Here is a 15791-nt window from a genome sequence, read left to right on the forward strand (position 1 = left end):
TAATTATGATCACAGTGATGAAATGGCATTAATAAAAAAAGTTCCAAGATCTCTGCAGTTTATCAAGTCTCCGACTCTCTCTAGTGGCATTAACTGAATACTGCAGTCAAGCAGAGATTGACAGTAAATTTGAAGTGCTCACATTTTAAATGTTACTTGGAGGGCAAGAAAAGAATTCTCCAAAATCCTGGATTTTTCATTGAATATCCTTCAAATATCATGTAACCTGATCTTTCTCACGCCCTGGCACAGATCATACTCCTACAACACCTTCACAAACAAAATCTAAATTCTTTTCATTCATCTCATTGAAATTCACAGAAAATTATTCCTTGCAAAATGCCTGCAACTTATATCTAATTATGAAGCATTTCATCACATCACCAAAGCATACTAAAGCCCTATATAATTACCTTGCTTTCAAAGTTAAGAAAAAATCTTTACCGAAGGACAATGTTCAGTTGTTGATTTTCTTTCAACTGTTGTTCTTCAAGCTGTCACTGCCTCAACTTCAGGTTTTGCATCTGCTCCAGTTCAATTTCACATCCTCCAGCCATCCCAATGAAGCACAATCCCCATTCATTCTACTTATCATTGGCTTCCATTTCTAAGATTCACAGAGACAACATGGCCCCAATTGTGGCACGATGATATAAGACCATGAGCACATATTATAGGAAACATACTAAGATAGATTGAAGCTTGGCTCACTGGCAGGAGACAAAGAGTGGGAATAAAGGGGGCTTTTTCTGGTTCGCTGCTGGTGACTATTGGTGCTCCACAGGGATCAATGTTGGGACCGATTCTTTTTACGTCGTATGTCCATGATTTGGATGAAAGAATTGATGGCTTTGAGACCAAGTTTGCAGAAATAGGTGAGGGGGGCAGATAAAAGAAGCAAGGAATCTGCAAAAGGATTTGGATTAGGAGAATGAGCAAAGGTGGTGTAGATGAAACCCAGTGTAAGGAAGAGTATGATCATGCACTTTGGTAGAAGAAATATAGGCGTAGACTATTTTCTAAATGGGGAGAAAATTCAGAAAACAGTAATGCAAAGAGACTTGGAAGTCCTTGTACATTGTTCCTAAAGATTAACTTGCAGGTTGATTCAGTAAAAGGAAGGGAAATGCAATATTAGCATTCATTTCAAGGAAAAGAATATAAAAGCAACAATGTAATGCTGAGACTTTATAAGGCATTGATCAGACCATACTGGGAGCATTGTAAGCAGTTTTGGAATACTTATCTAACGAAGTATTTGCATTGTTGAGGGTCCAGCGGTTTAATGGCTCTGGGCCTGTACTCGCTGGAGTATAGAAGAATGAGGGGTGACCTCATTGAAACCTATCGAATATTGAAAGGCCTTGACAGAGTGGATATGGCGAGGATTTTTCCTATGGTGAGAGAGTGTAGGACCTAGGATACAGCCTCAGAATAAAGGGGTTTTCTTTTTAGAATGGAGATGAGGAGGAATTTTTTTTTTAGCCAGAGGGTGGTGAAATTTGGCTCCTATATCTCATGGTCTAATATTGAATCATGCAGATGTACAGCACAAGTGAGGGCCCATTGGCTCAACTAATCCATATCTATATGCACTAATCCCAGCTGCCCACATTAAGGCCTTGTCCCTCTACTCCAGAGGTTCCCAATTTAGGTCCACAGACCCTTGGGTAATAGTAGGGGTCCCATGGCATAGAAAAGTTAGGGAACTGCCACTCTACTCCTTTCCTATCAAGTACCTGTCAAAACATCCTTTAAATGTTGTAATTCTATCATCCTCTACCACTTCCTCTGACAGCTCATTCCTGATAATAGCCATTCTCTATGTGAAAATCTTGCTCCTCCGATCTCCTTTACATTTTTCCCTTCACAATTCCGTCCAGGTTTAGACATCCCTGCCCCGGGGAAATTATCTCTCTTATCCATGGTCCTCATAATTTAATAAACCTCTGTGAGCCAGCGGTCACCTTCTACATTCCAGTGAAAATAAACTCAGCTGTTCCGATCTCCTTATAATTAAATTCTCCATTCCAAACCACATAATGGTGAATGTCTGCTGTGACTACATCCGTCTTGTAGTGTACCAGCCAGAATTGTACACAATACTGCAAGTGCAGCCTGACCAATGTTTTGTTTGGCTACAGTGCAACATCCCAATGTTTACACTAAATGCCTCAGCCTACAAAGAATAGCATGCTGATCCCTTATTCACTGTCCCATTCACCTGTATTACCATTTTTAGAGATCTATTAAATTGCATCCCAAGGTCCATCCTTGTACATCAACATTCCTAAAGTCTCACTATTTACTGTAAATGTCCTGTTAGCATTTGATGTCACAAAATGTATTGCGTCATACTTGCCTGTGTTACGAACCCCATAACTGGGTCACTTACCAGCTAAAATAGAGAGGTCCGTTGAATTCTGATGGTACTATTTTTAACAGTATTTATTAGTAAAAATACACAAAAATAATATCAATGCAAACATACAGATAATATACATCGTCAATACTAAATCTAAAAGTGCGGGTATAACAATAATCAATAAGAAATAGCTCTATCGTTGTCTAGGGGATAAATGTATTGTCCGATGGAAATATAAAAGTCACTCAGTTCATTCAGGCTGCAGCCTTGGTTGGAGTCGAGAGAGAGATTTTGAGAAACTTGCCAATTCCTTTTATAATTTCGATCTGTCGGGAGTCCCGTTGGTGTGGCCGTTCACTTGTGGCCTCTCCTTTAGCTAAGCCGTTCTTCCGTGGTGAGGCCGCCAATCCCAGGCAAGGGAAGGACGCACACGAGCCCCCACCGGCTGTCGCTATTAAACGCTGTCACGGGATTTCTAGTGTTTCTCCTGGTGCGTCTAAAGGGGTTGTTCCCCAGACCCTCTTTTATCCTTACTCACGGGGTCTCAGATGTCAATCAGGTTGGGATGATGCAATCCCTCAACCAGCTCACTCTGGTTGTCCCCTGAGGGCTTCAATGAATAGTACAGTACTCAATACACAATTCCATCTCCAAGAGACAATAGCCGTTATCGGGGGGTTTTGTTTCGCTGAGGCCAGGACACATTCCAAACCTTGAGGATTCTGTGTGTCTCTCTCTCATTTCCTGGGTCCCAGACCCGAATTAATAGCGATCTTGCGATTCTCAAAAAGGAGGGGGCGACTTTGTACCCTTCGGCCCCTCAGAGTTGTGGCACATTCGTAACACCTGCATTACATTAAATCTGTTGCTAGTCTGCTCAACTTTCTAACTGATCTATGTCTCTCTGTAACCTGTCAGAACCTTCTTCACTGTTACTCCACCAGATTTTGTGTCATCATCAAACATACTAATCAGTCCACGTAAGTTCTCATCCTCATCAGTTATGTATGTAATAAACAAGAATGGTCCTGGAACCCATCCCTGGGATACAACACTGGTTACAGACTTCCAGTCAGTAAAACTCCTTTCAACCATTACACTCAGCTTCCTATCCTCAAGCCAATTTAGAACCCAATTTACCAATGCAACTTGAATCCCAATTGCCTTATGTTTCCAGACTAGCCTATCATGTAGCACTTTGTCAAAAGCCTTGTTAAAGTCCAAATAAATGCCATCTGCTGGACTGCCTGCATCGATTTCTTAGCTACCTATTTAAAACCAGTATGTGATAAAGAATTTCTCCAGCACAAACTACATCAACTTCTCCTAACCAGTACTTGCCTTTCACAGTAAACGTAAATCCTGTCTCTTAGGATATTTTTCCAATAATTTTCCAACCATTGATGCAAAGCTCACCAGCCTGTACTTTCCTGTACTTTCCTCACCTGTACTTCCTTTTGATTAAGGGAACAATATTAGCCATCCTCCAGTCTTCTGGTACCTCACCTGTATCTAATGAAGATGCAGTAGTCTTTGTCAGACCCCCAGAAATCCGCTCCCTTGCTTCCCATTGCATGTTGGAATATATCCCATCAGTCTCTAAGAACCTACCCATCTCAATATCTGGCAATTATCTCTAACAATACGTTCCAGGGTATCAGTATACCCCTTCCATAACTCTCCATCTTCTACATCCTTCTCTCTGGTAGATGCCAATGAGAAGAATTCACTTAGAATCCTGTTGATACCACCTGGCTCCACACATAAAGTCCACTTTTAGTCCGCAAAGAGGACCTGCTGTTTTCCTAAAAACCCACTTGCTTCTAAAGTAGCTATAAACAGCTTCGGAATTCTCCTTAATCCTGCCTCCCAAGGCTATTTCATATCCTCCTTTTGTCCTCCTAATTTCTTCCTTAAATTCTCTTTAACATCCCCAATAAACCCCAAAGGACTTATTTAATAACAAATACCCATACCTGACATTTGCTTCCTTCCTACTTCTGATCAAACCATGTTCCCTAATCTTACCAAATTTGGAACCTTACCCTAATCTTATCAATGGGTCTCTTACTTGTCTAGTCAGAGTTAGTTTTTAGTATAAGACGACCACAACTATTTTGGTTTTTCTTTGTTCTCTCCCTTCCTTGTAGGTAACATTAATCCAGGTTAATGTTATTTCAATGCTATGAACACCTAATAAAACAGCTAGAGGCACAAGATTCACATCTCATTCTTGCATCACAGCTTGGAATGGAAACATCAATGCCCTTGAACAATAAAACCTACAAAAAAATATTGGATACAGCCCAGTCCATCACAGTTAAAGTCCTCCCCATCACTGAGCACACCTACATGGAGCACTATCAAAGGAAAGCAGCATCCATCATCAAGTACCCCCATCATCAAACCCATGCTCTCTTCTCAATGCTGCCAGGAAGGACGTACAGGAGCCTCGGGACCCACACCACCAGGTTCTGGGACTATTATTACCCCTCAACCACAGGCTCTTGAATCAGAAGGGATAACTTTACTCAATTTCATTCGCCCCATCACAGAATTGTTTACAGAACAGGGTAGTATATGGAGAGATATATGTAGTTTCATAATAAATTTACTTTGAACATTGAAATTTGACTTCCAAAAAGATTTCTGGATTATTTCATCTCTAGATCCAACAAGGTCGAGTTCAGCCCCTTCTTGAGTATCACTCTGGGCTTAGCCTATAAAAATGCCATTCCCTTTTCTCAGTTCCTTTGCCTCCATCTCATCTGTTCCCAAGGTGCATCTTTCCTTTCCAGGACATCAGGAATGACCTCCTTCTTCAATGAACAGGGCTTCCCTTCCTCCACCATCAATGCTGCCGTCACACACATCTCCTTCATTTCTTGAACATTTGTGCTCACCCCAACTTCTCACCACCTTAATGATAGAGTTGCTCTTGTCCCTCCATACCACCCCATAAGCCTCACAACTTCTGCCATATCCAAAGGGATCCTACCACCAAACATATCTTTATCTCCACCCCCCCCCCCCTCCACTTTCTGAAGGGATCGCACCCTCCATGATTCCCTTGTCCATTCATCCCTCCCCACTAATCGGCACTCGTCCCTGCAAGCAGCCAAATCGCTTCCCCTCCTCCCTCATCTCCATTCAGGGCCCCAATCAGTCCGTCAAGGTGAGGCAACACTTCACCTGTAAATCTACTGGGGTTGCCTATTGTGTGCAGTGCTCCCGATATGGCCTCCTCTATGTTGGTGAGAACTGTTGTAAACTGGGGGACCACTTTGTGAAACACCTCTGCTCCATTTGCCAAAAGTGGAACTTCCCGGCGGCCAATATTTTAATTCTTGTTCACATTCCCATTCCGACATGTTGATCCCTGGCCTCCTCTTACGCCAAGATGATGCCACGCACCCTCAGGGTGGAAGAGCAACACCTTTATATCTGGTCTGGGTAGCCTCCAAAGTGATGGCATGAATATTGATTTCTCCTTACAGTAAATAAAAATTTCCCTCCCCCTCCCCTCTTCTTCTATTCCCCTCTCTGTCCTCTTATCTCTTCTTACTTGCCTATCACCTTCCCCTGGGTCACCTCCTCCTTCCCCATGGGTCACCTCCTCTTTCCCTCTCCCCTATGATCCACTCTCCTCTGCTATCAGATTCTTTCCTCTCCAGCCCTCTACCTTTCCTACCTACCTGGCTTCACCTATCTCCTTCAAGCTATCCTCATTCCCCTTCCATCACCTTTTCACTCTAGTGTCTTCTCCCTTCCTTTTCAGTCCTGAAGAAGGAACCTGACCTGAAACATCAGCTGTTTATTCATTTCCATAGATGCTGCCTGACCTGCTGTGTTCCTCCAGCATTTTGTGTGTGTTGCTTTGGATTTTCAACATCTACAGAACTTCTCATGTTTATGATATGTTATAAAAACCTTTCTTAAATGTATTTTACAAATTCAATTCCAACTAAACCCTATACACTAAAGCACTCGCAATCGATACTGGGGATGCTAAAATCCCTCACAACCACAAGCACCTCCTCCACAATCACCTTCAAAACAGCTGCACCGCAATTCTGTGTGCTTAGCCCCCTGCTCTACTCACTTCATACATATGACTGTGTGGCTAAGTACAACTCCAATGCCATAGTTGAGTCTGGCCAAATCAAAGGTGGTGATGAATCAGTATATAGGAGGAAGATATAAAATCTGGTTGAATGATGCTAGAAGAACAACCTCTCATTCAACATCAGCAAAATCAAAGTGTTGATTATTGACAACAGAAGGAAGAAATCAGAGGTCCATGAGCCAATTCTCATTAGGGGATGGGAGCTGGATAGGGCCCATAACTTTATTTTCCTTGCTGTTAACATATCAGATGATCTTCCTTGGACAAGCACATAAGTATCATCACAACGAAAGCAGAACAATGCCTCTATCTTCTTATAAGTTTGCATAGATTCAGCATGTTATCTAAAACTTTGACAAGCTTCTATAGATATGCAGCTGATAGCATCCTGACAGGTTGCATCTTGGGATGGAAACATTGAGGAGGCACAGAAGCCTCAGGTCCCATGCCACCAGGTTCTGGAACAGTTCAGGAACTACAACCATCAGGCTCCTGAATCAATGTGGATATCTTCACTCACCTCAATGCTGAACCAACTCCACAACCTATTGACTCATTTTCAAGAACTCTACAACTCAAATTCTGAATGTTATTTATTAACTTTTGTATTACATTTACGATTTGTCTTTTTGGTTGTTTGTCTTATAGTTTTTCAAAAATTTTATTGCATTTCTGTATTTTCATGTAAATGCAAGAAAATGAATCTCAAGGTAGTATCTGGTGACATATGCATACTTCAATAATAAATCTACATTGCACTTTGAATCCCATTTTTCCCCTACAGCAATTTGCCTACATAGCTTTTCCTCTGACTCCCACTGACTATTGAGGTCATAGTATAACTTCAAAGTGAAGGGCACTTCCTATTTCTAAGTTCTACCCATATGGCCTCATAGGTTGATCCTTCCTAAGTAATGCTGTAATGCTCTACCTGATCAACAGTACAACACCCTTTTGTACATCTCCCTATTACGTCCGGAACTGCAATACCCTGGAGCATGGAGTTGCCAGTCCTGCCCATTCCTCAACCATGTTTGAATGGCTGCAACAATATTATTGTCCCATATGCAGACCCCTGCTTTCAGATCATCTGCCTTATCTGCTCCCTATATAAGCAAAGTGTGAGGATAATAGTGTCCTACTATTAAAGGATTTAAATTATTTTAATTCATAAATCAGCTTGGAGATTTGTGAAGAAGTTTGGCATCTGATTTTTTTAAATATAGGAATTCTCCCCTTTCTGGAGTTTTTCTCTACAATAAGGTCAGCAAAAAGAATGCTTGACTAGAAACCAATAAAAATCTTTTACAAGATATGATAAAAGTTATGATTCCATCCATAAAAAAACAGTAATAGCTGTGTTAATCTCTCTATGTCTGTTAGTATAAGACTTTGAGTTGTTCATGTGACTGGATTTGTTCAAACATTAAAACCACATTCTGAAGGTCAGATTTGAATTAAAGTGAGGAGGATTTTAAAGGCCAATAGATTTCAGTTGGTTTCAATTAATTAATATTAAAGGCCAAAAAAAATGCTTAGTGACCAGTCTCTCCTGCAATGTTTCAAGGGGATCTCATGCACAAGCAGGTAAGTACCATGTTGAATATAAATCTTTAAATGAATGATTCATTATTGTGTAATATTTTATTACAGGAAGGTCTGATCTCACAAGTAATTTATTGCATTGATACAAATTGTTTTGAAGTTAAATATCATCTTGTCTTTTTTTTTCCATTACAGTTGAATGCAAATAAGGGAATACTTTTCACCTCATGATACTAATGAACCATGAGAACATAGAGTAAAAACTGTAGGTTTCTAATACAAAGCAAAAACATTCCACTTCCACCACTAGCCATCTGAGTGAATATCAATGATGGGTGCAAAGGCTTGACGCAGATTCTGCCAGCTACATCTCAATGCTAACCCCAAGTCTGATGGTTCTCTGCCTGTCTTGTCTGTCCACCTTGTTAGCAAGCCAGCCAAAATATGACCAGGGCTAAATTTTAGCCCTTAGGTTGGTACTTACGAAGCGTTGATTTTCCACTGGAGTTTTGGCTCGGCTAAAGCTTAGCCTTCGAAAAAGAGGTGGTATGGCAGCAATGTGGTTGAACCGAGGAGGAGATCCTTTCTGAAAGACAGAATTGCCAAAAGTTTTGTATTTATTATTAAAATATGATAATTATTTCAATACTTTACAGCTCAGGGAAACCTATCAGTTTGATTCAGAATACAAGATATTCAAAATTCAAGCATATCCAAAGATAGGTACATACTGTTCTCAAGGAATCCATCACATTTCCTTACTGGTTCAGACAGAAAGATTTGTTTAATAACACCCATAAGTCTTATATCCTATTTACAACCACAAAATTTAAACTGAATTTCATGCAACATGTAGAGTGTGGAAAAAACCTGGGAAGAATAATCCTCTATTTCAGTACTTTTCTAATTTAAGTATTTAGTCAATTCTCCTTGAAAAGTCTTCATTGACTGAGTTTCAGCTGTTCTTTCTGGTAGGTCTTTCAATTCCTCAGATACTTCTATGGTAAATAAGATTTCTCCCACCTTTTCCCTCTATTGGTCTTGGCATTTTTCACTTACCAGTAGACTAATTATAACTCAAACAAAATATTTCAGAAAGTGATAAAATAAATGTATCAAAATTGTGATAAACTAAAGGCCCTCAGTCCTGATATTACTGAAGGATCATCATCACATCTTTACCAAAATTGCTGCTCTACAATTTACAAGATGAGAATCAGTGGCACAGTGTATGAAAACAGAACAGGCTTGGGTAATGTCAAGAGTTCCACTGCACCTTTGTTCAAGATTCATTTACCAGAATTTCCATTGAAAAACAAAAAATGGCATTCAATTCGTCCATCCACATACATGGAGGGACTACTAAAGAGATTCACTACAATGATTCCCAAATTCATTTTCCAGCCATTGGATTATAGCTTCACAGATAGTCCATTTGAAGTGGTCATTAATAAAAGTTTCTGTCTTTGCCACGCTTTCAAGCGTTGCTTCCAGGCTCATCTCCTCTCTAAACCTTCTGATATTTACGCTATGTTTACACTCTTGTTACTCCCCACAAACTTGAAAATCCATATCCATTCTGCAATGCCTTTATAATTCCATAAATATCAATTTAATTTCTCTTTAGTATCTTCTTGTTAATAACCCCAGATTAGCGGATTTGTCCTCACTGCTAAAACCCTGGAAATATATTTGTAAATCTACTTTCCACCTTCTCTAAAACAATCATATTTTATGTACATTAATAGATGTTATACAGGCTAGTCAACAATTCTAGGGAAAGGGTAGGAAGCTGAGTTCAGTAAGAGATCAGATCAATAGTAATCATAGTGATTGGTGCACAGACTTGAAGAGCCATCTGGTTTTCTCTTTCCAATAGGAGGTGGAGTGGAGATTAGTCTCTACCAAAGGAAGTGTAAAGCACTGCTTCCTTCCACTAGCCTGCTCATCAGCCTTCAACAAGGTGTAGCACCTGCTTAGACCCCCCCCCCCAGCCTGATCAGGGTCACATGAAGCCTTGGAAGAAGGTGGTGGGTGGTCATCTGAGCAGCTGATGCATATCACAAGTCCTGGTTATGCGACCACTGATGCCAGGCAGACAATCTCTGAAGAGTATTGAAAGTGGTTGGGATCACCCATCTTGTTAAGACCCTGCCCAGAAGGTGGTAACGGAAAACCACTTCTGCAGAAAAATTTGCCGAGAATAATCTTGTTCATGAGAACATGATCGTCCACATCACACGACGTGGCATATAATGATGATGATGATGTCCTCAAACTGCCCATGTAGAAAAGGGAGGAGAAAGCTAATAAAGCAGAAGAAAAATTAATTGTGAGAGGAAAAATGGATACGCTCTCAATGTGCAATTCTTTGTATCCTTTGTATTCTAGACTCTGCTCTGACCTTATGAGATTGTTGTCCAATACTGCATCTGCCATTTCTGTTACTCAGAACATGTCAATCACTTAAGAAAACTAATTTCTCACCATTCCTGAATAGTACTTGCATTTGGTACAAGAACAAAGCCATTGAAGCACCAAGTCATTGAAAGCAACATACGAGGAAAGGACATTGGAAAGGAATTACAGACTGTAAAATATTATCCTTCTGATGTTTGTATTTTTATTGTTAAAAACACTGCCGAGTTCAACAGCATTGCTGAGATCTATCCACGTTTAGGGCTAAAATCATAGTGTGAGAAAACTCACACTGGTGTGGCAGCTGCTGGCTATACTCCCCCCTTGTTTCAGCTAGAAGAGTTACTTATAGACTGCTTCCAGTGGAGAACCATTAAAGTACTGTACCCATGATATGAGTACCTTGGCACCTAAATGGCGAAAATATCATCGGTTAGCTTTTGCACACTCTGTCAAATGTATAAGGCTTTTGAATAGACCACTGAGTTCTGTAGTTGCTTGTCATCAGCAGTCTTCCTCTAAGTAGACAAAAAAGCAACAGAGCACTCGCCATGCATTCCTAATCGTAATGTTGGTGTTCAACAAAGGTAATGAATTGTAACACTAACATCTAACTTAAGGCAGCGTAGAGGAAAAAATGTGGTGTCATAGATGACCAGGAAATGCCCAGGCCATTCTTTCAATGGGTGTGATTTCTTCTGGGAATGATTTCTCGTGTGAGTAAAATCAGTTCTATCCATGCATTGCACATGAAAAACAGACGCCAGCAGATCCTATTTCTTGACTCACATTTATTTTCCTACATTTCTCCTCCAAAACATGCATGAAGTTTGGCAAAGATTTGGGCCAAATCAAAGATCCATTCACATCCAAGCTAATACGCATATGTTTCTGTCACACACTGAATGGAAAGCAATGTGCAATAAGATAGAAGCCTTCAAGCAGTTCAGTAACCTTGTGAATTACATAATTGTTCCCAGATGAATGCAAAAATAGCAACATCATTTTGGTGCAAATGGATGACAAAAACAAGATCATGGAGACAAAAGTGCTTTCATTATTTTGCAAATCCACCCATGTTTTAATACTAGATTCGAGCCATATGTGCTAACTATATTGCTTCAGGCAAGTATGGACATGTTTGTTGCTTCTACTCTGATAACCGGCCACAAGGAACAACTCAAGGGTGGGGGAGTTCATAGTTGCACAATTGCAAAGAATTGCAAATGCAAGGTAAATCATCTCAAATCATCTAGCAAGCAAAGTCATCCAGTTCACTAATGACTGGGTGTCTTTTTTGCTTTTTTTAAAAAAACCAACTTTCTCCAGTAACAGGGCTGCTCTCAGAGTTTGATTATGATGTGCTGGTTACCAATCCAAAAAGCTCTGGTTTTTTGCAGCTAAAATTTAGCACTCGTAGATAGAATACAACTGCTGGACCTTTCACATTATGGGTCAGATGGCGAATGCAAGTAACAGTGTGGAAACGATGCTCACATTTGCTATGCATAAATACGACGGCAGCATTTGTCAGGGAGCAATTGCCCTGAATTATGAATTGTCGTGGCTTTATGAATTATTTCTACTTTCCATCTTTGTCCTTATTCACGTAATCTTCCCATTGCATTGCTGCCTTTTCACATGGATTACCCTTAAACTAATTTCAATGATTTGTCCAGAAGTAAATAGTCCAAGTTCCCTTCTAAAAATAAGAAATACTGAGACTAAAAAAAACAACTTTCATTAACCTTAAGTATAGTGTTTCAAATCACTTTAACATTTAAGTGTGAATCTTTGAAGCTTGTCATTATTTAATGCAGGAAATGCAACAATTACTTCCACTCAATCAGTTCCCTCAAAACAAGAATGTGTGATGTTATTTGAAAAGCAGCTTGGCTCCTTGTTCAACATCTCACCTGAAAGATACAACTCTAACAATACAACATTCCCTTAGCATTGCATTAGAACATGATGAACTAGCATTCAAGTTCCTGTAGCGAGAATTCAAAGTACAAAATTACTACCTACTGAGACATATTTAGCAATGTAATGATTGTCAATTAACTTTACGCTGTATTTAACATTATGCTGAATCTCATAAAATGTTGACCGGTTAAAGCATACTTCAAACTTCCTGTATTCTCAACCATCAAATTATGTGATATAACACCATAAATCCTAATTCTTCTTGTGGTGAACTACATATACCTGTCTGGCCACGCCCCTGTATAAAGGCGATTGGAGGCATTGCTCCTCCCTCAGTCTCCAGGATGTTGTGCGGTGGTCTGTTGTGCTGCTAATCGTGGTCTCTCGCAGCTAATAAAAGCCTATCGTTCGCCTCCCGTCTCCGAGAGTTATTGATGATGCATCACTTCTACTGACAATGAAAACACAAGACGATTAAAATTATTTGTTTCAACTGAACACGACCTAAATTAAAGTCTCAGGGACTTAAAAGTCACAAAATATTTATATATGAAGTTTATAGGTCTCTGAAGAAGACAGACAAAACTGAACAAAATCTGTATTCTTCAAGGCAATGGGATTGCCACAACTTAGATCTGTTCCTTCAGCATTCCATCATAAACTACATTAGCTGCCTTTGACCCTGATGGAGAATCATGGGTCAAACCGTAAAGGCAAAATTCAAGATATGGTTGTTTCAGAACAAGTCATAAAAGATCCACTCAGATAACTTGGAAAATCGAAAAAAGCACAGACACTGGAAATCTAAAATGAAGCACGTAAATGAAAACAGGAAATGCTGTAAAGACCTTAGCAGATTTCATCGGTGGGAAGAGAAACAGAGTTAACATTTCAGGTTGCAAACTCTTCTGCAAGTGAGACAGATAGATATGTCAGAAGTAGAGCACAACTTCAGAGGCTTCAAACAGAAAAGTTACTTTGTTTTCCCAAGATGTAGCCTGACCTGTTGAGTATTTCCAGCATTTTCTGTTATCTCAGGAACCATGTGTGAATGTGGTATCCACTAACCACCAAGCTTCCACTTAAAGCTACAGAGTATACAAATGCCCAGGTGAGGCTGATGGAATATATAGTTTGAGAGATTACACTGGGCTGTCATTTTATGCCAGATGAAGAGAAGAAGAAAATGATCATTTGCAATTCTGGATTCTTATTCCTCCAGGTAGGGAATTACATTTACACTTTTTAAAAAGTCTTCTGCACCTAATTGGAAATTGAATTCACTCTTCTTCTAAGTCATTCTATCATTTATTCAATAAAATTCATTGTTTAAGGACACAGACATATTCATTGAAGACACAGATACTGTATTGCCCTCACCACACTGTTAATGTATCACCCACTCAGGAACTTAAAGGAATAAATTTGGCAGTATATAATTCATCATAAAACCACCATACTCTTTTCTATCATTTCTACTATCACCTATCCTTGTTGCCCTGCCAAAATTAACAAGATGCAAGGTTCTGTACGGTAGTATATATTTTAAGGAAAATATTTATATTTTATTGTACTAGAATATTTATAGGTTCTCTCATATCATTCCTATTACTAGGAAAATGTTCAAGAATCATTGTTCCAACAGCTATGGTGCTAATTCTTTGTTTTTCCACAAACTATCCTGCAATGTGCTGGAAACCTCAAAGCCCGATACTGGGATAGTGTGTCCAGTTCAGAACATAGCACTTGAAAATGATGCAGAGGAGATTTGCTAGGACAGTATCAGGATGTAGGTTTTATGTTCAAGTCATGATTTAGTTGATGGCACTCTTGTTTCTCTGTCAGAATATTTTGGAGTTTAAGCCCTAAGATAAATACAAAACTTCCAGTGAAGTTCTGAAGTAGTGTTATTTAGATGGATGATAAATCAAATTCCTGGCAGTCCTTTCACAGATGTAAAAGACTCATGGCTCAGCTTTGAAGAAGAGCAGGGAGATTTCCCTGGAGTGCTGTACATAATGCATTTCTCATTTAGCTTCAATAATAGACAGACAATATAGGCATTAACACAATGCTGTTTGTGGGTATTTGTAATGAGCAAATGGCTGCCATGTTTCTTGCATCTCAGCAAATAATAGTATTTATTTGGCTGCAGATTGCTTCACGGTAACCTGATGTTCTCTCACCCTCTTTCTTCTAACTCCTCCACCCTCATGACAAGCTCATCAATTCCCTTCAGTTCCTCACCTCCTCCTTTTTACTCCATTATCCTCTCCTGTCCGATTCTACTATTGGCAGGAGGCAAAGAGTGGGAGCAAAGGGGGCCTTTACTGGTTAACTGCCAATGCATTGTGGCATTCTACAGGGGTCGGTGTTGTGTCCGCTACTTTTCACAATATACAGTATGTTAATGATCTGGATAACAGAATTGATGGCAAAGTTTGCAAATGATGCAAAGGTAGATGAGGGGGGCAGGTGGTGTTCAGGAAGTAGGAAACCAGCAGAGGACAGGTTAGGAGAATGGGCAAAGAACTGGCAGGTGGAATGCAGTGTAGAGAAGTATATGGTCATGTACTTTGGTCAAAGGAATAAAGACTGAGACTATTTTCTAAATGGGGAAAGAATTCAGAAATCGAAGGTGCAAAGGAACTTGGGAGTCCTAATGCAGAATTCCCTAAAGGTTAACTTGCAGGTTAAATTGATAACAAGGGAGGCAAATGCAATGTTAGCATTCATTCTGAGAGGACTGGAATATAAAAACAAGGATTTAGCGCTGGGTTTATAAGGCACTGGTCAGGCTACATTTGGAGTATGGTGAACAGTCCTGGGTCTCATATCTAAGAAAGGATACGTTGGTATTTGAAAGAGTCAAGAGGAAATTTATGACAATTTTCCCAGAAATGTAAGGGTTAATGCATGAGGAGCATTTGATGGCTCTGAGTCCAGAGTTTAGAAGAATGAATAGAGGATCTCACTGTAACCTACTGAATACTGAAGGCTCTGGAGAGAGGGGATGTGAAAAGGATGTTTCCAATAGTGGGAAAGTCTTGGATCAGAGGGGACAACCTCAGAACAGAAAGATGTCCCTGTATGAAGAGGAATTCCATTAGCTAGAGGGTGGTGAATCTGCGCAGTTCATTGCCACAGATAGCTGTGTGAGCCAAGCCACTGTGTATATTTAAAGCATATATTGATATATTCTTGATTAGTAAGGACATCAAGGGTTACAGAGACCGGTGTTGAGAAGGAAAATTTAAAAAAGCCATTATCAGATAGTGGAATAAACTCAGTGGGTCGAATTACCTAATTCTGCTCCTATGTTTTATGAACATATTCCTTAGTCTTCAGTCCTCTACCTTTTCTACCTATTACCTCTCAGTTTCTCACATCCCCCACCCACCCATCTCCCCC

General features: G+C 39.9%; 1 protein-coding gene across 1 annotated transcript in view; it reads right to left on the reverse strand.

Moving 5' to 3' along the window:
• LOC140730591 (uncharacterized) overlaps positions 1 to 15791 on the reverse strand; it is a 244979-nt gene that overhangs the window by 211590 nt on the left and 17598 nt on the right. The window contains exon 4 of the mRNA XM_073051258.1: positions 8521 to 8622. Within this exon, the coding sequence (XP_072907359.1) occupies positions 8521 to 8622 (102 nt within the window). The remainder of the gene's footprint in view (positions 1 to 8520; positions 8623 to 15791) is intronic.

The sequence above is a fragment of the Hemitrygon akajei genome, chromosome 7 (assembly GCF_048418815.1).
Source record: "Hemitrygon akajei chromosome 7, sHemAka1.3, whole genome shotgun sequence".
Classification (NCBI taxonomy): domain Eukaryota; kingdom Metazoa; phylum Chordata; class Chondrichthyes; order Myliobatiformes; family Dasyatidae; genus Hemitrygon; species Hemitrygon akajei.